Source organism: Teleopsis dalmanni, chromosome 2 (assembly GCF_002237135.1).
Source record: "Teleopsis dalmanni isolate 2A chromosome 2, ASM223713v2, whole genome shotgun sequence".
In the NCBI taxonomy this organism is placed as follows: Eukaryota; Metazoa; Arthropoda; class Insecta; order Diptera; family Diopsidae; genus Teleopsis; species Teleopsis dalmanni.
The window spans coordinates 172,022,793-172,049,347 of NC_051847.1; the positions used below are offsets into that span (position 1 = coordinate 172,022,793).

Here is a 26,555-nt window from a genome sequence, read left to right on the forward strand (position 1 = left end):
TTTTTTCTACTTATCAATGAACCTTAAAAATATAAATTTAACGTATTTTTAGCGAAAAAATTTCTTTCTTTATTATACAATTTTTTTTCCCGAACTAGTAAAGTATTAAAAAAATAAACGATAAAAAATATTGTTAAAATCGGTCAAAGTCAGAGTTTTTTATAGATGTTTTTTTTTACAAGTTAAATTAATTTTACATAAAATTTCATAAAAAATATTTACTTTCTTACAAAATAAGAAAAAAAAAGACGTATACGTAAACACGTTTTCAAATATTTCATGGTCAAAATGGAAGACGTTTTGCAATTAAAATAAAACAGCGAAAAATATTAAGTTAAATAAAAATAAAATCATTTTTCAAGTATATGGCATATTTGCCTGCATAATTCGATCTAATCCGAAGGTATCTATCTAAACTGCCCAACCCTCAGTTCGACTGTGCAAACAGATAAATGCTAAACTTAGACTGGCAATTTAGCATAATAAGTACAAAGTTAGTACGAAGTACGTCGAAGTGAATTAAAATCCTGTATACTTAAGCAATTAGTACTGACTAACAATTTAATATGTAAACAAAAAATAAAAAAAAATATCTATGAGATAGATAATAATATCTCGAAAAACTTTATCGTAAAACTTCAAATTTTAAGTTGCGCAGATCCGCAGAGCAACGTACGTTTACAAGTTTAAATTGGTTCACGGGCACATGTTAAGTTTTGAGTACATAAATAAAAAGTACGTTGCGTTTGCGCTTCAATGAAATGTCGTAATCATTTTGCTTTGTTTTGTTAGATACTTTTTTCCACCGAAAGATGTGCGTACATATATCTACTTCGAGGTAAAATCATGAATAAGGATAAATACAATGCGTAGGCAGGCAATGAGTGGATTTCTAACAATTAAGAGTTCAGTGTTCAGATTCGATGTGGCAGATTGTAAAAATAAAATACCATTGATTTGGAATAAATGTATATAAATATTTTTACTATTTGGATATGTAAATAATATGCTATTGACATAATTGAATTATTTATTAATTTATTATATCAACATTATTATTTTAACATTGTGCGAAAAGATTTATAATGTTAATAAATTATATAAGATTATAATTACTACTCTTCGATGTCCTTCACTTTTGTATTAATGAACTTAATAATTATATCGACAATAAGATAAATAGTTTATTCACACAACAAAAGTTAAACGATACCTTGGGATTGGGATCAAATCAACATTCACACGATATTTTCGCTGAATTAATCGAGAATCAGCAGTTTTAAGGGAACAGACAAATAAGGAAATATTAAATAAGAACAAATTTAAATTCAAACAAAAATCATTTTCAAAATATATAAACACAAATTCATTCATTCAAATTCATTCATTAATTCATTAACAAATAAACTGATGTCGTGTGAATAAGATATTAACCATTCCCTAGTTTTTGTTTTGTCTTCGCTTCAATAAACTGGCAGTGTCTTCAATATCATAAAAGTTCGAAGTGATCTTTATGCTAACCCACGACTGTTTAGTAGTGGCAATTATATGATCAAATTTTAGAAGACATGTACGGACTTATTGTATAACGAAGGCATTATAACGTTTGAACGGTATACTCACTGCCTGGCAGATAATTTTCATCTATATTATATTAATGGGCTACACACCTTCTGCTCAAAAAGAATTCAGATTTTGTAAATAAAACACAAAAATTTAAATTTTATTCCAAATTTATTTCTTTATTTATTTCCTTCTGAAGCAATACACATATACCAACGCTTAACCCAATCTTCCACACACTTTTCGTAGGCCCGTGCAGGTATGGCTTTTAGTTCCTTCGGCGAATTCTCTTTTACCGATTCGATCGACTCAAAACGCTTACCATGAAGGGGCAATTTGAGTTTCGGGAACAGGAAAAGCCTTAAGTTAGGTCTATTACTTAAGGAGTAGTTAACAAACATCAAAATTCGGATACTTTTTGAGCAGAAGGTATGTGTTTAATTTTACCTTGGGAAATGCATCCTTGGGGAAAAAATTAAACTTACATTTGCTGTATGTAATAGGTTTCATAATTTGATGATATAACTGTTAACTATCTCTATTTGAACACAAAAGCATAAGCATATACAAACATTCAATATTAACTGAGACCTCTCCGCTTCATACACCAAGAAACCATTTCCTACATTTATAGGTTCCAAGTGAGTGTCAATTATAACAAAATGATTATAAAAATAAATTAATAATATTTTATTTTTATTTTCTAATCTTTTCCACTTTGTTCAAATAATTTGCAAACCGAGTTAATTACGAACGTGTGGTCCGGTTAGTAGCCCAAGTAGAAGTGTTCGATCACACTTTTGTGGAGTTGAGAGCTATCGAAGCCAAACGGGACTTTTCCAGACAAACAAGATGATGTCCCGTTTGGTAGCAATCATGCGCTCAAATAATATCGCTTGATTACTCCGTTAATGAAACTAAGTACAGCGCCGGATTCGGAAGAGGCGGGTATAAACTTATATAACCAATAAACAAATTAATACTTAGAAGTGTTGACGTAGACAAGATGAAAAATAAATAATAAGTAAATCAAAATAGTTCTAAAGCTATTAAGAACAAACGTAATAAATTTTTGATCAGCATAAATTTAAAATAAAATTGAAACTATATTTTTGATTTTTTGAAAGCAAAAAGGGATTGAGACTAGCTCTATCTCTGAGAGATCTCTGACTATCTCTGAGTCATTTTTTAAAAAGATACGGATTTTTTTCTATTTTTAATTTTCGAGAATTCAGTGATGTAATCCTTTTACCTATGCTTAATTACTTTCAAAAATATATGCATCAGCTTGGGAAACGTTTAACAGAAAACTATGTTTTTGATTTAGAAACTATAGATATTGAAGTTCGAAGGTTCAGCAAATAAATACAAATATGCATTATTGAAGAAGTGTTTATACTCAACTCAAATAAATTTTACCTGAATTTCACAAACAATAATTGTATTTTATTATACGAATACGGTTCATTGTATTCTGATTAGTTATAGATGATTAGTCCTTTGTGAAAAGATACTAATTGAGTTCACACTTTTTGATATAAAATTCTTTTATACTTAAATATTAATACTTAATATTAATTTTTAAATAATATATATATATATAAGTACTTATATATAATATACATACTTATATATAACTTATAACTATTTAATTTCAGTTATTATGTAATGAATATAATATATTAGTAATAAAATAAAAAATAATAATAATTTTAAAAAAATTAAAAATTATTTTAAATAAATTTACTCTGAATTTTTTAACCAAACTTTGCTGAGTCATGAAATGAATTTGTCACTGGATATGTAAATAAAGTGATCAGCTATGTCAAGGGCTTAAAAAATCTACGTTTCATTATCTTGAACTTTGCACATTTAATCTATTTTTAATATTTGGTTTTGTCAACTTTTCTTCATTTAATAGTTTATTTAATTAATTTTTTGCTTTCTTTTAAAAATTATTGAAATTTTTACTAAACTTAGGTTAATGACATACTAATATATACGACTAAATTTAAAACTGCTGAATCATTAAGAAAAGAGTAAAAATTTCACTATAGTTAGTAATGGTGTTGGTATATCTTCACTTTGAGATTATTATTCGAAAAAGAATCATATAATTCTAATAATAATTTAACTTTTTTTATTTAACAAAGATAATAATAATACTTAATAATACTTAACAAATTCAATTTTGGCGAGATAAAAGATTTACAACGAATTTCGTTTTTTAATAAGTTTAAGTTTATTAAACAACAAACTTTTTTAAGGTTTTTGCTATTCTACATATTTATTGAAATTATTAACCTACAACCTTCCTATGAATTGTGAACACACCTTATTCGGAGATCTTCAAATATCACAGTTTAATTGTTTGAAAGTTTTTGATTACTATTACGGTTAACTTTTTAGCATATACCTAGATATTTCCAATTGCGTTAGTATTCGGAATAATGAGTTAATATTAAGATACTTAAGAAGACTATATGTTAAATACTACTACATTAAAAATTAGGAACGCACTTTATTAATAAAACTCAAATATACCACTGTATATGCTGTATAGGATTTTGGTTATATTTATCTTTTTAATATATATTAAAAATTACTAAGAGTGTTGGTATTCAGAAAGGTGAACTATAATTTCTTATTTGATAATATAATATACAGATGATACACGTTAAAAATTCCCAATTCCCAATAAAATGTGTACGAAAAGCTTTTTTGTAAATGTATGATCACGATATTTGAAATATAATGGTGAATAATTTGTAGTACACACCACAATTTATCATTTTATAATGGTGAATATTTTGTGTATTACATACCACAAATTATCATTTTAGAATACTATTATTAAAGTTATTTATTAACGTATAGAGGCCGGGTTCGAGTTGTAGTAAATTGATGGCAAATTGAGGGAAATAGTAAATTATGTCGGTAAGGCAGCGAATATTGGTATTTAGCAGAATGTCGAGTATGGTAAATTAGATAAAAATTAGGTAAATCAGGTGTTACCATTGTGAAAATTTTAAAATATGTTTAATAAATAAATAAATAAACTTGAAAACTTTTAACGAAAATTTATAAATAAGTGTAATGAATTAATAAATAAATATTTACATAAGTGCAGTGCAAGAAATTCCTAGGAAATTTCAATTACCTTTACCACAATTTACTCGAACTCGCACACGGCCATAGACTATATACAATCTATATGATTGCACTATAGATCAAGCTGGTCGCAGTGCATAAAGACGTTAGCCTAACCAACAAAGCATTACCATTAATGCATGCTCGTAATAACTCTCAACAAATAATATCAAAAAGAAAATTAACACAATAGATATAACAGATATTTTCATCTATTTATAATTATAGAAATATGATGCCCCTATATGATAGACAGATATATGATAAATATATATATATATATATCTGTCATAAACCAAATATATTGCAGTTAGGCTGTCTATCATAGGGGCATCATATTTCTATAATTATAAATATATGAAAATATCTGTTATATCTATTATGTTAATATCAAAGAGAAAATGTATATATATATACAATTTTAGAATACTTTACTCTTATAACTCGAGAATAGCTGCTGATATTTTAAGTTCTACACTTAACCATTATATGTGTATATTGGCATCAATATTTTTTTTTAAAGTCACCTACTTTGTGCTAACATGGGTAATTGAACGCGCTCACAAAAATGTCATGTGTAAACATAAAGGAAGGCGCGTTTAATAAAATCTACATAATTTTGTAAAGCATGTTATACCTTAAGTATATCAATATGCAAATATATTTTTTTTTCAATATACATGTTTATACATATAGAGAAAAATGTTTCATAATCAAATAAACATGTGTATTAATATATATATAAATACATATATATGAATGTATACATATAATGTAAAATCATCAATACAAAATTTATAAATATTTTTGCCTCTTTTCATTCAAGACAATTTTTGTTTGATTGTGAATTTATAAAAAAGCTAAAAAGAAGCTCTAAAGAAAACAATTAATTGTGGGTAAAAGCGTTTATAGAAATAAACTTAGAGTAATAAACGTGAACAAATTGTCCATCCAATGGCCAATGGCCAATGACCAATGTACCTCTGAGAGGGCCACCGAACAAGTGGCATTCGTTCAAGAAGAGCGTATAAATAACAGAAAACAATCTATATACCATATGCCAAGTGTAAAAAATAATTGGAATTCCATTAATTTGGACACCACACATAGTTGTCACATACAAAAAAAAACAATAACAAAATCATGGTAGACATATTACATGTGGTTTGGCTCGTTGGACTCAAATTTACTGACTCTGACTCTGTTTGCTTTTATACAAATTGACATCGGATGATCGTGAAATTTTTATAGGGTACGATCTGCGGCCACTTTATGAAATTTATGTCACCGAACAGGTTTTTATTAATATAAATATTTTTTTCATTGATTTTATTTGCTACTTTTTGTATTGTGATAATGAAAACTAAAGTAAAAAATATCAATTTAATAAAATTGACAAAATACCATATATGTTTTTGCCCTCTATCTATCCATCTGTTGTTTATGATCAATGTGAGTGAGCCGAGATCTTATCAAGCTCAATTCAAATCAAGTGGACCGAAAAAGGGAGTGATTTTCACATGATTTTGGTAACACATGTGCTCAGTAGGTTGAAACATGTTAATTTCGGTTTGGAATTTCTCTTCTTAGTATATTGATTTTTATAATTTTTTTGTAAATTTTGTTAATCTGTAGGCTGTAGTTTATGAGTTGTAGCTTATGTTGTAATGATAAATTAATTCTTAATTCATAATATATTTAAAATATATAGAAAGTGTGATCACTCTAAGTTTCAAGAAACTTAAAAAAAATTGTTTAAAGTTATAAAACTAAAAAAAATTATTACAAAAGTTTTGCCATACATATATATATATATATATATATATATTATTTGCACACGAAATTTATATTAATAAGCCCTTTAAATATTTATTATTTAGCAGATTAAATTAAACAAAACTATATTTATATACCTTAGTTAAAGATTTCACAAGTATATAATAAAAATATAGAAAATATATATCATTTTAGATAGATTTTACTTGATAAAAGTACACAAATGTTTTATTTGTTTTAAATATTTTAAAAAGTACACAATATAAACGATTTTCTATAGCCTTGAAAATAATTATCAGAGAACTAGTTAAGATACTTTATATTAAAGTAATCAAAAGTGATGTAGCAACAAAGTTCTGGAGGTGACTTTGAAATTTTAAATGTTTATTGAATTAGTAAATGTTGAACTTATTTATGTATTTAATATACCTACAAAATTATAATGTTTAATAAATAATTAGTAAATGCTAAAAAAATGTCTCTTTAATTGTCATTAGAATTACTTTTTAGAAGTGACTTATATTTGTATTTATCCTATCTAACATTTATTTATTGAACATTATTTAGTTAAAGCAATAGGTGACGTATTTTGATTAATATTTTAAATAGTGCTTCAAAGGGTTCTAGAACTTTAAATATATTCGAATGCATATATTCGAATGTATTCGAATTCGAATATTTTGATCGACAATCTTAACTCTTCGTAAATTCTCGATATACTCGAATAGCAAATATTCAACTATTAAATAGTATTGCGATAGTTTAGATTGAACATGGTGAGTATATTCGAATTCGAATATTTTGATCCACAATTTTAACTGTTCGAAAATTCTCGAGCTACTCGAATAGCAAATATTCAACTATTAAATAGTGTTGCGATAGTTCAGACATCAACGATATCGAACTTTCTGGTTCACACAAATGAGGCTGTTTTTTTAAGAAACAAAAAAAACCTATAAAATTGTGTTAAAAGATCGTTAATAGAAGTTGTATGACATAAAACTCTATACAGTAGGTTATATTATACTATTTATCGCAGCAACAGGGCTTGGAGACAACTCTAAGCTTAGGATGTTGTGCAATTGATCTAACAGTCGCAGTGCCAATTCACATATCAATACTAATAATAAATATTCAATGAACAATATATTCCAGAATTGTGCTACAATTATGTATAAAAGTGCATAATAAAAGTAAGTTTTAATAGTTTTCTTATTCTAATATTATATAAATAACCAGTGTTTCTAGTATTAAGTGTGGCTTTTTTAATATTAAACGTTTAATATAGTATAATATTTTAATTCTGTTGATATTTAACGGATATTCTTCGCATGTGATTGTTATAAAATATCAACTAACTTTATTGTATGAAGAAATTAATAATTCTGAATGATCTTTAGAAATCTAAATAGTAAGAATAATTTTTATGCACGGTAGAAAGCATGGAAACAAATATGGCTATATCATCATTCTCTGAAAAAGTTGCTTCCAAAAACAGCTGAGTGTTATAGTGTCCGTATACTCATAATTCGACCGGAAAGAAAAGGTTATGGATTTTGTTTTTTATGATATGTACGTCATAACATGTACATATTAATTAATCTTTGACGTATTTCAGAGATAAAATCGTACAACTATGGGTTGAAATAGAGAATTCGATGATAATGATAGTAAAATTATATAAATTATACTTCAAATTTCTTTTCTAATTTTAAAAATTTTCAAAACCTAGTAGTAGTTATTATTATCTATTCACAAACTTTAGAGAGATGTACTGGAGAAAGAGAATTTGTTTGGGTCAAATGAAAAGATGTTCGCGAACAATAGCATATTGAAATTAAAAATATTAAAATCTTTCAATTGTTAAAGAAGAAAGTTAAAATATTTTAAAAACGTTAAACTCGTAGTTTTAGAATGGAAGGATAATGTATTGATAAATGAAGCTGACTTAGTCCCTAATTAGATAACATATTAAAGTTATAATAAAATTACATTAAAAATAATAACATATTTAAAAAATTGATTTTTATTTCTACAATTAAATCTTAAATTACTAAACGGATTCAATTTTTTTATTAAATATAACACAACCATTTGTTGATAATCCAATCACATTATTAATGCTAATAGTAATTAGATTTAATAAAGAAGTACAAATTAAAATGATATACAATTTATACACGAATGTAGTGTTAAATTTTGAATTGACTTAATTGTAGTAGCTTTTTACTAAACTAAATAATTAGGTTGAAACCAAAACCTATTGAACCTGCAACTTCAGATGCCAAGTGAAAACAGTAATTTAGTTGAGAAGGTATTAAATGTAATTATCAAATCCGGCTAAGATTTCATTATTTCTATCAATAATTATATAAATACAATTGATTATGAAGGACGTCGCAGTTTTTTACAGACAAGTGTTTATCTCACTACAAAACATTTAGTGAACAGCAGTAATTCTAGAAAAATGTAATTAATATGTTTTATATGGAACCTATAAACTATTTCAGTTTATAACAGAGTTTTCAATTATACCGAGTACATTTGTATAGATATATAATTAAATGATTGTGTTTTTATATTACATGTTTTCAATATAAGCCATATTGTAGTCGTTTAACCTAATAATTTTTTTTTTTATAAAATTGGGATGTTCAAATAAATTCGTACATACAGTGTAACTACAGATAGAGACTTGTTTTGGCGAAATAATGCTGATAAAGCAAGTTCTAATTAAAACTTTTTATTTTATTTTTCTAGAATATTAAATTCTAAATTTATATTTGAACATACACACAACCCTCACACGCTTTCCAAATTATTTATCTACAATTTTCTTTTGTGTATCTTGAGCAGCGAGAAAATAATTGAAATATTTTAAATCGCGGAGATATCAAATAAAATATAAAAAAAATCGCACGAATATTCACAAAATAAAAAAAGTGAAAAATTAGAAGCAAGAATATCTTGCTAACAAATTTCGAATTATATTTGTTAAAATATATTGGACTTTGATCGCCAGATTTTGACGGTAAAATAAAAAATGAATAATTCAAGCTATAAGACGTCAAGAGAGTTTCGAGAAATCCATATAATAAAAAATCTGTTTTTTTATTAATGGAAATTAATTAAAGGGAAGTAATTTGATTATGTAAGTGCATAATTTACTTTTACTACTATTTTTCCACGTAAATATTAAGTAATATTATTGCTAAGCAAATAACACCTTTAAGATGTGATTATCTTTAAATGGAAATTTTCTTTTATATACATTATTACAAAAAAAAAATCCTCTACTTAAAAAATTTTTTTTTTAATTTAATTGATTTGATGTATTGGAGATACAAATGTAATAAAGTAACAAATATAGTTACAAAAAATATATATATATTATATAGTAGGCTTCACCAATTAATAAAAAACTTCTGAAATTAAACCTATCCTGGTTGGAATATAATGACTAACTGAAAAATAGAGAATTCTTGAACATAGAAACCTTTCACCAGAAATGGGTGAAGGTTATAAAGTAGATATACATAAAGACATTTAAAATTCAGAAGAGTTATTATCACCGTTTCCATTGAAGCTTCATTGGTCACAAGTATAATTTATATATATATATATATATATATATTAAATATATCGTATATAATCTTTATAAACAAATACGATATGCGTTTATTTCATGATCACATTCAGGGACTTTATGTCTAATTTTAAATAAATAATATTAATTGGAAATATATATATTATTATATATATATATATATATATAAATATAATATTTATATATATATATATATTTTTTTTATATATATATATATATATATATATGTGTATTCTTCTTCTTGCTGACTTTTACATTTACCTTTACCTTAAAATTTAAACCTTAAATAAATAAACACAGCCGTTAACACTGATCTTGTGAAGACTTAATTAATAGAGATTTTCCCAAATACAAAACAGAATTATATAATATATAATAATATTGGATTAAAGATAATTTCAAAAATACAATTGTGTTATAAGCAATTTATTAATGATAGTTTATTTTTCTTTATAAATTTTAAATTTTTATTCATATATTTTATATATTTATTTTAAAATAAATAGTGTTTTTCCATAATTTTTCTTTTCTGGTTTTTTCTATAATGATTTATATACAAGTATTTTGTTTATAAGGGAATACAAATTAGTAATAAACAATACTCTTAGCTTTAGAGGTAAGTTTCCTTTAGGAAAAAAATGATATACAAATTTATGTGGAGTGTAGAGAAAAGACACTAAAGAAACAACCAACTGAGAGTATCGGAATAAACAAAATTCGATGATAACAAGACAAGTAAGATAATAAAACCAATATTGTAAGATAAACTAATAAAGAATTTCAGTTAATATCTTAACCAAAAAAATTTTTTAAACTTCATTAAAATAAAAAATATAAACAACATTAAAATGTGACTTTAATAACCCATTTATATATTATATAATACGGCCCGTCATCAGTTAGGAGATAAATAAATGATAATGATTCTAGTATAGTTAAAGTTTAGTGTGGGGCAGGGATAAGCCCCCAGCTACAAAAGAGTAAAAGCGCGCAATAGCACTAACTCAAATCACAACAACAACAACAACTTTATATAATATATATAAGTATAACAGGTAGTCAGAAACCTACTATAATTTATTTTTTTTTACAATAATTTGTTTTATTATTTATTCGTTAATTAAATGAAAAATTTATTGTATAAAACTATCAGAATAACTGCTTTCGTAATAAAGTTATTCTTTGAATTAACATTTATAGCTTTTTACTATATGTATGCTATATCTGCCAATCATTTTAGATTTATTGAGACTGAAGTTTTAGCAAAGATCGACCAGTTCAAGTAAATTATTTTTTTAAGTCAAAAAAAATTTTATTGCATTTTTTAAAAATGTTAAAACTAATTTATAAGCTTGTGATGTATTCAATTTAGAAAATTAAATTCAGGAATTTTTTTAATATCATAAATGCATGGTTTTAAATTTTTAATAATAAATTTTTAACGAAGTGGTGAGGAACTTATAAATAATATATTATCATTGACAGTAATCATAACTTAACAATAATTACTGTTAATTTAAAATATTGGAAAGTATAATTCAAATTTTGTTGACTGGACAGTTTCATCAACGAACCTCAGTGTTAACCAACCATGTTATGTTGCTGGTTCTCCGGATTTATTTTTCAAACAAAGTAAATTCCATTGAATAGACAGATGTTTTAACCGAACAGAATTGCTGATACGCTTCGGCTTTTAAATATTATATTTATAAATATTATCCCATATATAATATCGAATATATATATTCCCGTACGTTAATTGAGGATTAAAGCCCATGAAGTGGCTCAAACAGCCTCTCTGGGTTAATTTCAAGCTCTACCTTCCTGCGAAATATCCACACCACAACAGCTGCTATCCGAAGGAAATGTCAGTTGCATCGACGTTGACTTGACAAGTTCAGGAGCCAGCTGTCACATATAAATCGAAACACAGGTAGCAGCCCTACCATCGAACTAAACGGGTATAGGCTAATAACCCATATTTCGACGAAAAAATCTATTATTCAAGTATCTGCAAGGAATCAAAACAAAAATCGGATAACAACCAATGAAAACACGACGACCATATATAATCGCACTAGGACTAGTTTTGGTCAATGGAACGTTCGTGTTTTGTATCAAGCTGGCAAATTTCCTCAACTTACTACAGGGTGCGTTCGATTGAGAATTGAAGTAATAGAATTTAGTGAAGTCCGAGTATTGCAGTATGGAGAGTACCGCAACAACAAAGGGGGACTTATTGTCTACTCAGGCATGCCTAACAAAACCAATCTAAATACCAAGTTGTTGGTTTATACTTTAGAAAACCAATTGCAATTTTTTTGGAAAGCCACATCAGAAAGAATTATAACTGTCCGAATAAATGCAAAATATCATAAAATAACCATCGTGAAGTACTATGCACCTACATAGGACAGCGAACTAGAGATCAAAAAAGATTAAGTCCCTAACAATTTCATTGCCGAGCTTATGGGCGATTTTAACGCTCTATTAGGCCAAGATAATAAGAATCTTAAAAAAGTTTTAGGAAAGTATGCAATAAGAACCCGATCAGAAAAAGGCAAATTGCTAATGGAGCTGTACAATAATCATGACCTAAGAATTGAAGGTTCAGTGTGCCCTTATAAGATAAATCATAAAAATTATCTCTTGAAGTTACCCTGCATATTTAAATCATTATTATTTATATATAAAAACTTATCTTTTAAGCTTTCAGGAATTACTTGGTATATTAGACTCTGTTACTACTAATTACTATTAAATTAAATTTAGTAAAATTAACAATTCAATTACTGAAATAAGAACATTTTTCCAATATTTACATACAATATACTATCAATTTGGTTCAGATTTATGAGTTATGTATCAATATACTTACGTATATAGTAACTAAATACATATGTTTATGTAAATTTACAGAGACCTTTGATTAAACTCCATATAAGTATATTACAAAACAATAAATTCAAATTAAATTATATTATTCAAAAATTGCAATTGAACCACTAAATACGTCTTTAAAATAATCGATTTGATATAATTAAGGAAAACTTTACGATAGATATTGTTATAGTTATGAAATAGAACTGATACATTTTAATTTATTTAACGGAAACGTCTAGACCTTTGAAAACTCTTTGTGCGAAAATTAAGTTTGAGTTTGTTTTGAACAAGCGTTATACTTAACGGATTTTCACCAACTATGTACTCTTATACTATAATGTTTCTACAAAACTATGATTCTTATAATCTGGCAAATTTTTTAAAATTACATTATTTATAAAATTACATTCGATATAACATTTTCATAAATTGTGAAGAAACACAAGTAAAGATTGTTGGAGATATTAGAACATATCTAGATAACCTATTGTTCGGTAATATAATAAAACATGTAAGTCTGAACGAACATTTTCACAATATTCTCGCTAAAGTTAAAAGCGGATAAGGGTTAAATTCTATCGACTTTATTTACTTGGAAATAACTGATAAAAAGAATTACTTGTTATTTTACCAAATAATGAAAAAAATTGGTGATGTTCATGATATATTTCAACAAGCTTTGTAAACCAAATAACAGTACAAAGTAACAACTAAAAGATTTCAATGGTTGTCACCATTTTGTTTAGTTACTATGATACTTGGTTACCGATCGTGACTGCTCCTATTATCAATAATGATTGCTTAGTTACTAAATTCTATATATATATATATATATATATACTTATGTATATATGTAATATATATACGTTATACATACTTATATAACGCAATAATTCCATGTAATAAATTATTTGCTATACTATCATTCTTTATATTTTGGTTACAGTTCTATTAGTGAAGCTGATAAAATTTTCAGGATTCAAAAAGAAACAAATGTATTAGGAAAAAAAACAAATTATTCCTTTTTTATATAAAAGGATATATATTAAAAATAATAAAATGTACAAAATCAAAAACTCTACTTACATAATCAGCTAAATAGCAAATCGTAATTTGCAATTTTATTTTCAAAATTTAAATTATAAGTGAACACAGTTTTTGTTTTTTAATTAACCATAACTCAACTCGATTTTATCTATAACTATGGTATGCGCATTCGGCGAAGAGACAGGTCTTATTATATATTATATTAAGTAAGCAATTTAACAAGCACAACAAATCACTTGCAAACGTCAATTATGTTAAACTTTTAAAATAATGTAAGTAATTTTATTTAATTTTTTTTCTTTTGTTTAATTTTTCTTTATTTTTAATGTTGTCTATTAAGCGACAGGTGAAATTTTCGATTGACTGGTGCGCACGCTTAACTATGCAATTCACCTCAAAACCGTCTTGATTTTCGTAAGTACACCAAAAAAGCTTGCGGAAGCAAAACCTTTGCTAATTTACCTTTAAAGTCGTGTTTGCTCAACTGACCGAAGAGTCAACATGGACTGCATATTTATACAAACACAAGTAGTAGATATGCTGTAAGGAGGAAGTAACCGCGGCTGCATTTATAATTTACAAAACGCTAAATTGAACGTCAGCTTCAGCAATAATAACAACAGTAATAATATTGTTAATGCAAAAATGATTCTATTTACAAATTGTGAGTTACACATATATAATGCATTACATTATTACATTATTGACAATTTGGGCTATAAATCAATATTATTATTTTCTGAATTTACCTATAAATATTTGAGTTACTACTTTTTATTTTAATTTATACAAATTGAAACTACTACCTAATACTAACTTCTACTAGAACAACACAAATTTCTACCTGTTGCTGCAGGTAGTCAGATCTGAAGACATCAATTAATTGAAAAATATCTAAATATTGGAGTATTTATTTTTTATTTAAATGAACTGTTAGAAACAATACTTTAATACAGTGGTCTCATCATTTTAGGGGGAAATCATCATTTAAATTTTAAAAGAAAAAACAAAATAAAATGTGTGCCGGTATTTTAAAAAATCGATAGTGAAATGCAACTAAAATCAGAGACATACAAAATATTTATAACAATCCATTACATTTGAAAACAATAGAAATTTGCTTTGTTATAAAATGTTTAATTAAATTCATTTGCAATTCAAATGTTGCATTAAACTAAGTTCATAAACTACACATCCGATGTTTCCACATTATACGTGCATTTATATATGCATTTGCGAATTGTGTAAGTTTGCAAATTTGCAGACAATTCAAATGTAAATTATTTGCATTTTTTTATTAATTAAAAACACAGTAAATTTCAAACACAGCACAAAGTGAAAAATATTTTTATTTACTAGTAAAAATAATTCATTTCAAATATTTATCAAAAATGTTTTTGTTTGTTTGAAATATTTTTTATTTTACATATTTTTGGCAACTCTGAGCAAATAATTAAAATTATTAAATGTCAGAGAAATGAGTGTCAAACTTTCTACATCTTTGGTGCTCTCTTATTTGTGTTCTGCTCTGCACATTTATTTTCCATTTGCTCTCTTTTTTCTTGCACATAAATGGATAAAAAAAACTGAAATGGGTGTAAATTTCATAAATTCTGTTTATTTGGGCGGTGGAAATAGTTTTGCCATCGTTTTTATTTGAGGTAGAAAAACTAAGGATGACTAATGCTTAATTATAAGAATGCAAAAATATTAAAAAATATTGTATTAAACTCACGTTTTTATTTAATAACACTTAAAATTAATTATTGTACAAATTGTATCCTTGTCACTTTAACAAAAATTTTTGCGGTAAAAAAAACAAAAAATTCTTGAATGAAATTCCGTAGCATACATGCACATATGCTCAACAGTTTACTTAATTGCCGTATTAAAGAAATCACTTTTATATTAACTTAAAAAAAATGATTTTATTCAAAATTTGATATATTAACTAAAATAACGATTTCAAAAGAAATACGATGGCGCGACAACAGCAGCTATTAACGCACTTAAATAAAATTAGCCGCCGCTAGTGGTTTTCTTCTACGCCAATGAACAACACACAAACAATTGACAGGTTAGGACCACTTAAATACAATATGTGATAGCAGAGTTGCCAGCATTTAAATTTTTAATAATTATATATAGTTTAACTTTTGAATATTTCACCGTAAAAAATGCAAAAATTTTGTGATTTATATAAATTTTTGTTTTATCATTAATGAATTACACTACAATGATTCAGCAAACTGATATTTTGTAATGATATGTAAGAACGTTAGAAAACAATTTAGATACAATAAAATTTTTTGAAAGAAAGCTTTAAAAATTTAAATTTTGGATTAAAACTTCTTAAACACAACAATAATATTATATTAAAATTGTTGACATCGCAAGAAAAGTTCACCTCATTTATCTGAGTCTTATAAATTATTATTTTTATATATAATCCTTAACGGAATTTTTTTAAATATAATTTAGCTCTTAGAAAGTAATTAAATTATTACAAATCGTGCTTTGACTAAACATTTTTAATTTCTGTAGGAAAACAGTAAAGTTTATTTCAACAATTTCATTTATTTCAGTGTAACTATCGAGGTTTACTACTTTAAACACTTTTAGAATATTAGCGCATTAATTTTTTTTAAACTGATTTTAAAATATATTTTAAAATTGGTTTTACTGCTAATTTACATCATCAGTATAGTATATAATACAAATGGTTTTAAGATTTGCATAAATAAATAAATTATTATAGATTAATATTCTTATGATTTATATAGAATAATATATGTGATAAAGACTTTTGGGATTTTATATGTAGTTAAAACAGTAAATTTCTAACAATAACCAAAAATAATATTTATAAAAGTTGTATAAATCTGGTATTATTAATGTTTATAAAGCAAAATAAATTTTAATATAAACAAAAAATATTATAAAATATATTTTATCTTCAAAAATTTTTGTGATTATTATAGTTGTATATTGTTAGAATACCGCCGATGAATTATTTTTTTGTTGATACTTTATATAACATTCTTAGTGTTCATCTTAAATAAAAATTAAAGATATGCATAAAGAATTTACAAAGAGACACAAATTACTTACATGTTGTGTGTAAGATTTAAGTTAAAAGAAACTGTGGAGATTTCAAATGATTGGCAATACTAATTTATGACACAAAAGTAAGCGGCAAATATTCAGTGTTGGAAAAATTAAAAAAATCTCGAAGTACTTGGATATTAATTATACGTGGAATATAAAAATTTATGTATTAACAATTACTTAAAAAATCTTGAAGAAAAATGTATACTGAGGATTATGAAGATAGCAGCGAATAACTTGAAAAATGTTTTTTTATTGAATATATATATAACACCTAAATTTCTAAATATTTCTTACCAATTTTTGCATTTATGTTAATCTCAAATTTCGCGGGCAATGTGTATAATTAACTCTGCTGTAATAAATATTTTTCATTATTATTAATAACATTTTTATTGTTATACGTTAATAAAATTATTTGTATTAAAACCAAACTAAACAACCAATTCTCAAATTGCTTGTGAAAATGCAATTTGAGAAAAAAATTAGCTGCCTAAAATTATGCTTCATAATTTGTTTAGATTTCGTTTTAACGAAATTTGATTACTATGGACTAGTAACTGAGGTGATCCTACGAAATTACATTCTTAGGCAAATTGAACGATTTTAGTTAGGTAAATAGTTCAGTATATATAAAAATATGAAGTCTTCATTCAAGTTTGTAGTATTTTAATTAATTTTTATTTTAATTAATTTTAATTTTAATTAATTAATAATTTAATTATATAATTATTAAATAAATTTTTTTAAAACAAATAAACACTTCACGATGGAAAGAAATCAGTGTTGTTCTTTAAAGAACTTAATAACGCGTTGAACAAAAAATTATCGTAGATAGGAACCATTCCTTTTGATCTATTTTTATTTATAAGAAATTATGATAAAAGGAATCTAACAATAGTCTGATTTAACTGTAACTTGAGCGTAGTTAGTAGTTAATTAATAGTCTTACGGTTCAAGATGTAGAAACGCTAAAAATTCTTTTCGATTAACAGGTAAATTGTGCATATTCACATGCTTTGCGTGTTATAAAAACGTTTATATTATATGTGGTTATAAATTAATTGATCTAGCTTTCCAGCAGATTAGGCGTCTCTAACTGATCTTTTAGGATCCTCAAAGATCTTAAAATAAATAGCAACTACGAGTTAGCAAAAGAAAGAGGTCCAAAATGCTAAATAATCAATTCTTTTAATTGAAATTAATTTTAATTAACCATTAAAACTTTTTAAGACTAACTCTAATATTGACCTTTCTAATATATCTTATTACATTTAGAAATACATTCTTAAAAAAAAACACTGCATTAGTTTTGTGTGTCCTCAGTTTTTGACTTTTTGATAAAAATAAATAAAATAAAGAGAGTAACTCCTATAAAAGTCAAAGAATTTTATAATATTCAAAAACTATTCTTATTTTACTAAAAATAGTACTAGTTCGTACTTAACATAGCATATATGCAGCAGTGAACTTAAGTTTAGTAACATTAAATTTCTTATGGAGATGGCTAGACTATACGAATGCAAAGGTTGAAATGTTCGTGATAATTGTTCTTACAATTCTTCCACAGTGTTTGAAAGTACATTTAATCCACGAGGGAATGATTGACATCCTTATTCGAATAATGTAGTAGAAAATATTCAGCCTAGAAAATTCTCTGTAAGGTGTATAATGCAGCAATCATTAAGCATGGTTGTTTTAGGCTTATGTAAGTTTTTTACAATGATAAGTAAAAATATCTCCACTCTTTAACTAAAAATGTTGAATAATTTATATACAGGATTTAAAGTTATCACTGTTGTTGATGCAGATATTTTACGTTTTTGGCTATACAAATTGATTAACGATTAAAAAATTAATCTCACCGATGGAGCACTTGTGATGGATTTTTTGGTTAAAAATCGCATTTTTACAGTCAAATACTCCATACATTTATCTGTTTTGGAACCATGCGAGCAGTTGAACAATACATTTTAGTAGCTTAAGATTGAGAAACAATTACTAGCTACAGTATTCGCCAGCCAGACCCGTATCCAAAAAGTAATTTCTGGGTTGGAGGGTTTACATTCGATATAATTTAGCAAAAGATTTATCTTAAAAATCCATTATTAATAAGTACGCATATATATAAGTAACAATTCTTCGACTGCTTTGGAGAGATTGTGGTTGAGTGCCTGTAACCTAAGCATCCGTTGTCACCTACTATAAACTACAGCAGCTATTGCCTCATTGAGTGTTGATAATAAAAGTTAGTGAACTAAATTAAATACAAATAATAAATCAGGATATGAAATGTCAGATCAGAAGGGTTGCCAACTCAACAACATCAGTGAATGAGTCAGCGTTCCGATGAATGTAATTGCCAATAGATAGCCTCAATACAAATAGATGTTTTGAAGAAATAAATTTTATTTTGGAATGCATCACTTAGAATTATGTGATTTATCGATTATGTTCAAAAGCCATTGACATCTTATTTCACTTTACGTAGAGACGCCGATAAGGAGCAAAATTGACACATTAATTAAATGTTATACTATGCAAATATATATATATATAAAAATAATAACAAAAATGTTCGTTTGTTAAAAAATATAAATTTTACAAACTTTATTTTTTATTTATCGAAATGTTTTCATTTGTTTTGAACTTTAGTCATAAAAGGTACACAAATACAAACAATCACGATCATTATTATTATCAAAAATATCCTTTCGAATCCCTTCGAAATTATTTTCATACAAATGAACTAATTTAATTAAAGTACAGATTCAGATATATAAAATACATACATTATTATAACAAAAGTGCCTATGGTACGCATATACAATTTTACATATGTACATGTGTATATAAGATGTGAAGTCCAAATGACCATAATACAAAATACAAAATACAAACTAGTATAATAATATAATATACTAACTCCTCCGCGATTAACAACTTACACAGTTTAATACAATTTAAGAAAAAATTATATACGATGTCTAGTCTAAAACTCTAAAGAAGCTAAGCAATGCAATTGTCCAAGCGCAAGGCACTGCTCCCGTCTGCTCCTGTCTGCTACTATGTAACATAACTACCTAACATCTAACATACTCCGATTGCCTATGTTTGGATCTAACTGCACGATCTACTGTACGAGTAAAAAATAAAAATAAAAAATATAAATTTTTACTTAAGACTAAGAATTTTTTATATTTATATTTTAAATAAATTAATTATTGGCTGCGGCAAATACTCGCTGTCTTGTTGTTGTTGCTGTTGGCGATGTGATGAGCATGGAGTCCTGCAACTTAGTGTTGCCATTGATTTCGGTAGCGTATGCTGATCCATTTTGGTATTCGAGCGTTTTATGTACACCATTTGCATAACCATTTGCTTTGTTGGCCAATTTTTCTTTCTGCAAAAAACACAATAATAAAAATTATATATGGTAAATAAAAAATTTATAATTAAATTAGTATTATATCTCACCTTTTGTTCGCGTTTTAAATAGGCTTGTTTGTAAAAATCGGAGAAGAGGAAGTAGAACATAACAGCATGCGCACCAATGAAGTAAGCAAAACCGATTGGATAGTTGCAGTCATTTCTGAAGAACAATTGGAATGAGTGGACCATTACCAATACGAATTGTATCATCTGCAAGACTGTGAGGTACTTCTTCCACCACAAATACTTTTGTACTTTAGGGCCCATAGCGGCTAACATGTAATAGGTGTACATTATAATGTGCACGAATGTATTCAGAAAACCGAAGAAGGTAGAATGACCGCCAGGTGTGAATTTCACACCCCACCAAACTGATACCGGCATAATGCCATGATGTATGACATGGAGTGTCGATACTTGATCATAGCGTTTACGCATCACAAAGAAGAAGGTATCGAAGAACTCAGTAAATTTGGAGAAGAAATACCACCAACAACCGCGCGCCGTCTGTAAAGAGTTCAAAAGAAAAAAAACCGTTATATTACTTTGTATCGAAATTAGTATAAACGGCTTAGGAGTGTTAAGTATTTATGCAAACATAAAGTCAGGCTCTCTGATGCAGTTACCTTAACAGTAGTTTCTGTTGGAAATGGTAGGGCTAGTCTTTGTATGTGCATGTTATTTTAAAATGATTATTATTTACTTGTAATTTAGACTCTAAATGCCGTGTGAATTACGTTTTCAATGACTATGAACTTATTTTGTTTGTCGTACTTATAAAACTGCCTCCTCGCAACAATTCGCTGTTATGAGTATTCATCTAATATTTCAATTGAATGGACAATTGCCAGTCATACTTATTAATTAACAACACGTTTTACAAGTCAATATTTAATTTATTGCTCATTCCAATATTTATGTTAAAGCTTAAGTTTAATAAAATTTCTTAAATTATGATGATATTTTGACATTGTGTATGTAAATATGTAAACAATAAAGTTCATGTTAGGAGTTATAAGCGTACTTCTCCTAAACATTGTGAAAATTGTTTTCTGTAAAGAAATCATGTTTATCATATTTTTTTTTCATTTAAAAGGTTGTTTATTCTAGTCTAACATAAGGTCGAAGGACATTATTAAGACGTGAAAAAAACTGTTGGTTTTAGAGTTTAAAGGAAATTCTTTCTAAGTGTTCTAAAACAATAGGTTACGTTCGCTATAAGGGGAAAGGGAGTCAGGTCTTTTCAAAAAATAGTAGGCTCTAACAAGGGTGCATACCGTCATCTATGAGTTTTCTACGTGTGTTAGATATATAATAAGTAGCTATCCTTTTTGGGTTGCTAACTAAATATGGCTGTAAATAAAAGGATAATAACCAAGTCTACCTAGGGTGCGCACCCTTGGTACCTATCCTTTTTCGGTGTGTTAAATATGATTATGAATAAGACAATTGGCATTTTTAAAACTCAATTTGCATACATCCATATACAGCAATTTATAATATTTATCTATTCTACACTAATATTTAATAATTAGCTACTCTGTATCATTAAATTCGTAAAAACTGAACTTAGGTTTCTGCAAACAGGACGTCTTTAATAGTGGAACATGAAGTTAGAACCCTACGATGGAAGATTTTAAGCTGTTCAAATATTATTATGATGCAAATAATGGTATCATAATAAAGACGGAACTCATATGGCTGTATAAAACATATCTGCAAACGTTTAGTGAGGGTAGTAACGTAAGGTATGGATCACATGCAATATTATACAAAATATAAAATTGCATATATAACATCAGCATAGGAGCAGTTTTTATGTACTAATAGCAACATTTGGGAAGTGACTGAATATATAAACAGAAAATTCTGCGATAAAATAATAAGATTAATATAAACACACAGTTTTATCGTTTAAACATAATGAAATGATAAATGACGATAGATTAGGTATTAGCTTTAAAAATGAAATAATATCGGTAGAATGGCACTGCAAAGGAATTCTCACTACTTTGGAAGATGAAAAAGTGAAAAAACCTCTGCACCGTTCTTATAAAGAAGTTAGTAAGAACGATGTAGTATCAATCCCAACAATAATGACTGCGTCTCAGAATACTCACTGGTAATCGAGAGCGATAGAAGGAGTTGCAATGTTTGTCAAGCATAATTACTTTTGCAGAAGTGGAGGCCTACTCTTTTATTTACGGTTTTATAACTGTCGGACTCTAATTAAGTCTTACTGAAATTAAAAAAGACAGCAGATATTTTCTCACTCAGTTCTAATAATAAAACTTAAATTAATGAAATCGTTATGGTAGTGAATTCTGAAAGAATTTAAAAAAGGAATTCTAACTAGTTTCTGGATTGGTGCCTGTAAAATCTCTATAAAATTATTCAAGGCTTTTTTTCGTCAACCATAAAAAACCTACAAGTCTAATTAGAGTAAAATCCCAGTTTCTTTGGGTGATTCTTAGGTTATTTTTTATTTGATGTCATACAATTTTTAGAACAATTTAGGTAAAGACTATGAGAACCCTGTCGAAGATTTTGATTGCAATAGCTTTCAAATAAAATTTATTTAAAAAAAAACCAGTATGAATTTTTTATAACCTTGTTAATAATATTTACTTTGATAAGTGAACTTTTTAATTATTATAAAATAAATCATCGAACAAAAACCACAATTAGATAATATATTTATAAATAAACTGAAATTAATATAATTAAATCAATTAAATAACTACACAAAAAAATTTGTTATATGTTAATTTTAGAGTTTGATTTGCTCTTTGATTTCGTCAAAATTTTTTATTAAAATAATAATTTTTTTTTTGGTATTAGTTTGTTTAAATAAAAACACACTAAATGGGTTTGCCAGTAATATGATTTTATCATTCTTAAGTATGTTAAGTAAAGAGTCAATAATGAAAAAATTGGAAAAATTTATTCTGATTTAAGTAAGAATTTTACTAGCGAGATTATTTGATAGCGAAACGTTCTTTGTAGTTTTGCATAAATTTTTTTTGGTAATTTTTTTTCCTGAGCTGCTTAAATATGCGCATTAATAAAAACCTTATAATTTTATTATTTGTAAATTTTTATTTTATTTCTCTTCTATTTGATGAGATGTGAAATGACAAAAATTTGTACAATCTTAACAAAGTTAGAGATGAATAACGGGGTTACGCCTCCAGGAACTAGTTTCGCAAATGAAGCCACGCGATTTCTAATATTACTCAAAAATATTCCCGAGGTGTACATGAATAAATTTATTTTATTATTCACAATGTTTTATTGTTTATTATTTAGAGAATTGAGGCACGTGATGTTTATGGGTTTTAATAAATATTTTTAGACTGTTCTAGTAGCCTTTAGTGTTTGCTACAACGTACTATGTGACATATATGGAGATCTAATTGGAAATAGAGTACTCAACTCAACTCAACTCCGATCGCTTAAAATAATATTAGTATCACTTCTTTGATGGTGTTTTCTATAAGCCGTAACTTATAAGTCTGTTCTAATTAAAAGGCATGGCAAGTGCTAAGAAATTAGCAAAAAATAATAAATAACTTGAAATTTGAACAACGATAGTTTCCTACAGCTTCGACTCGTTCGGTTAATAAACGCCGAAGTAATTTGCTTCGAATTTGACAGAATTAAAGATCTATTACATTGAAGTCCAATAATTATTTGCGAATTTATTAATTATAATTAATACAATAAGAACAAGAACAATCATTTTAAAATGTTTACCAGGTTGAGTATTTGGCAGTACTGCGAAGAATCTTATAGCCAGATAAAAAATTCAATTAAGTATTGTTTTTTTTTTTTAAATATAAAATAAATTAATTTAATTTTAACAATACAAAATATTTTCTTGACCGGTTTTAAGTTAATTACTCAAAAATCCATAATCATTTAAAAACTTCACACATTTCATGCTAAGTCAAGATATTCTAAACATTAGTGGCCGGGCATTAGCAGTAATCTATTCTAACGTAACTAAATAAATATGATGCTCTATATAATCACTAGGCGAAAATGGGGATCGAATATTGTTCAGATAAGCCAAATCATAAAATTCGTCGATATGCAAAAAAAGAAAAAGACCTAAAGTCATCTGGAGTCTTTTTGCTTTGAGAAGGATGAATAAATACTAGAATCTTTCTGTGAAAAGAAAATAATAAGTAAATAGACAAAAAATATCTTTAGGAATTTTTCAGCACAGAAGTCTACAGTTAACTAGTAAAAACTATGTATTGGTGTCCATTTCCAAGTTATATATAGATTCTAGGAAGAGCCAAGGTCCTCCTTATGTGAAGTTTTCAAATTAATAACTAGGTGAGATATCCTACAAAGAACTAGTGATGATCTACAAAGAGAGAGCCAAGTTTGTGTGATTTTTTCTAAATCATTGATGAAGTATATTACGATTAAACATATTGATTTCCTCACTGAAAGATGAGAGAATTTTAAAGAAAATAAAAATATTTTATTATTTTATTATCGTTAGTTTTCCTGAAGATGACTATCGCAGATAGTCGAAATATCGTAAAAATATTTTAATATATAATTTGTTTTTAAATATAAATAATAAGTTAAAGTTTTTTTATTTCTATTTAAATGACCAATTAGCCCGTTAAAAAATTTTATAAAATATAAAAACTTTATAACTTTTATATATATAAATTATTGTACCTTTTAAATAATTTTCCTTTTTAATATTCAATTAATTTGTTTTATTCCTAATATTTTTATTATTTGTGATCTAATTTATATTTATCTATTCCTTTAGATGACTTCAACAGTAACTCTTTGTCGAAGAAAGCGATTTTGAGCTTAAAATTCATTCCATTCCTTCATTCTGCCAAGCGCCTTTTTTTTGGCCTCTGTTGATGGGCATGAGATACGTACATTTTTCATCAATTTTCCAGCATACTTGTTTGAAAAGGATTTTAACTTAATATAAATGGGCAATGAAAATAACAATGGAGCAATGTACTGTTTTGAGTCTTTAAAAGAATTACAGAGTTTGTGATATCGTGGAAAGGGAAGATCTTATGTGAAGCTCTAGAAAACCAGTCCAACTCAACATTTAACCAGTTAAAGGTTTCGTTAACTCCAACAACCAGAAATGGTCAGTAGAACTAAGCACATTAAGAATGAGGTAGAAGCCTAACCCGCACAGTCGACACTGAAGTCATCTCACATTTTCAGTGAGACACTTAGAGATTTATCTACAAAATTGTGTGTAGGTACTGATTGACACCAACTCAAACAAATAAAAATATTATGTACATATATTATGTGTATTAATATTATATATACATATATATAAAAACAAACTAGTAATTCTACTTAAGCGATCTTTTATAAAAACTCTCCTTTGATTTTATTAATTAAATATAATTAATAATAAAGTTTAAATATAAAAATCAAGATTATAGTAGAATCGACTTTTATTTATCAAAACTATCCTCTTACTCAAACTAATAATTAGCATATAACTGATAACTGCCAATCCACCAATGGTAATGGCAATAACCTTACCATCAGAAATAACCTAATGACATCTATAGCAAAACACTTTAATCAAGACAGTTTATATATGCAAAATAAATAAATAAAAAAATAATCTTACTAAACCGTTTGAATTATTTTAATAAAAGTTCATATTTTTTTTATAATTTTACAAACGACTTTCTTTAATTTAATTTAAGATTGATTCTCGCAATTTTAATTTTGCGGTCACAATTTTTGTGGACGAATTTCACAGACAGTTTGTCTGTTTTAAGCTGCATAAATTTTATTTTTTAAATAAACAAAGTTTATTTTTTATTTTTGATTTTTTAAATTTTTTTTTGTTTTTGATTTTTATGCTCTTAAAAAAAAATTTATTATATGAACAATACTTCAATATATTATAGAATTTTTTTTTTGTGAAGTGCTCCACCAAGAACATTTGTTTAGTATTCTTTTTTATCGA

General features: G+C 26.4%; 2 protein-coding genes across 2 annotated transcripts in view; both read right to left on the reverse strand.

The window, feature by feature from the left end:
- The window catches only part of LOC119680101 (elongation of very long chain fatty acids protein), a 31,444-nt gene extending 15,366 nt beyond the window's left edge, over positions 1-16,078 (reverse strand). Inside the window, exon 1 of the mRNA XM_038092751.1 lies at positions 15,762-16,078. The gene's annotated coding sequence lies outside the window, so the exon portion shown is untranslated. The remainder of the gene's footprint in view (positions 1-15,761) is intronic.
- Positions 16,079-19,869: 3,791 nt separating this feature from the next.
- On the reverse strand, positions 19,870-21,097 carry LOC119680385 (elongation of very long chain fatty acids protein-like). The gene is made up of 2 exons (XM_038093171.1): positions 20,612-21,097; positions 19,870-20,537 (listed from the first exon to the last, which is right to left on the reverse strand). The coding sequence occupies exons 1-2, from the start codon at positions 21,002-21,004 to the stop codon at positions 20,352-20,354; spliced, it is 579 nt and encodes a 192-aa protein (XP_037949099.1). The 5' UTR covers positions 21,005-21,097; the 3' UTR covers positions 19,870-20,351.
- Between the last annotated feature and the right edge of the window lie 5,458 nt (positions 21,098-26,555).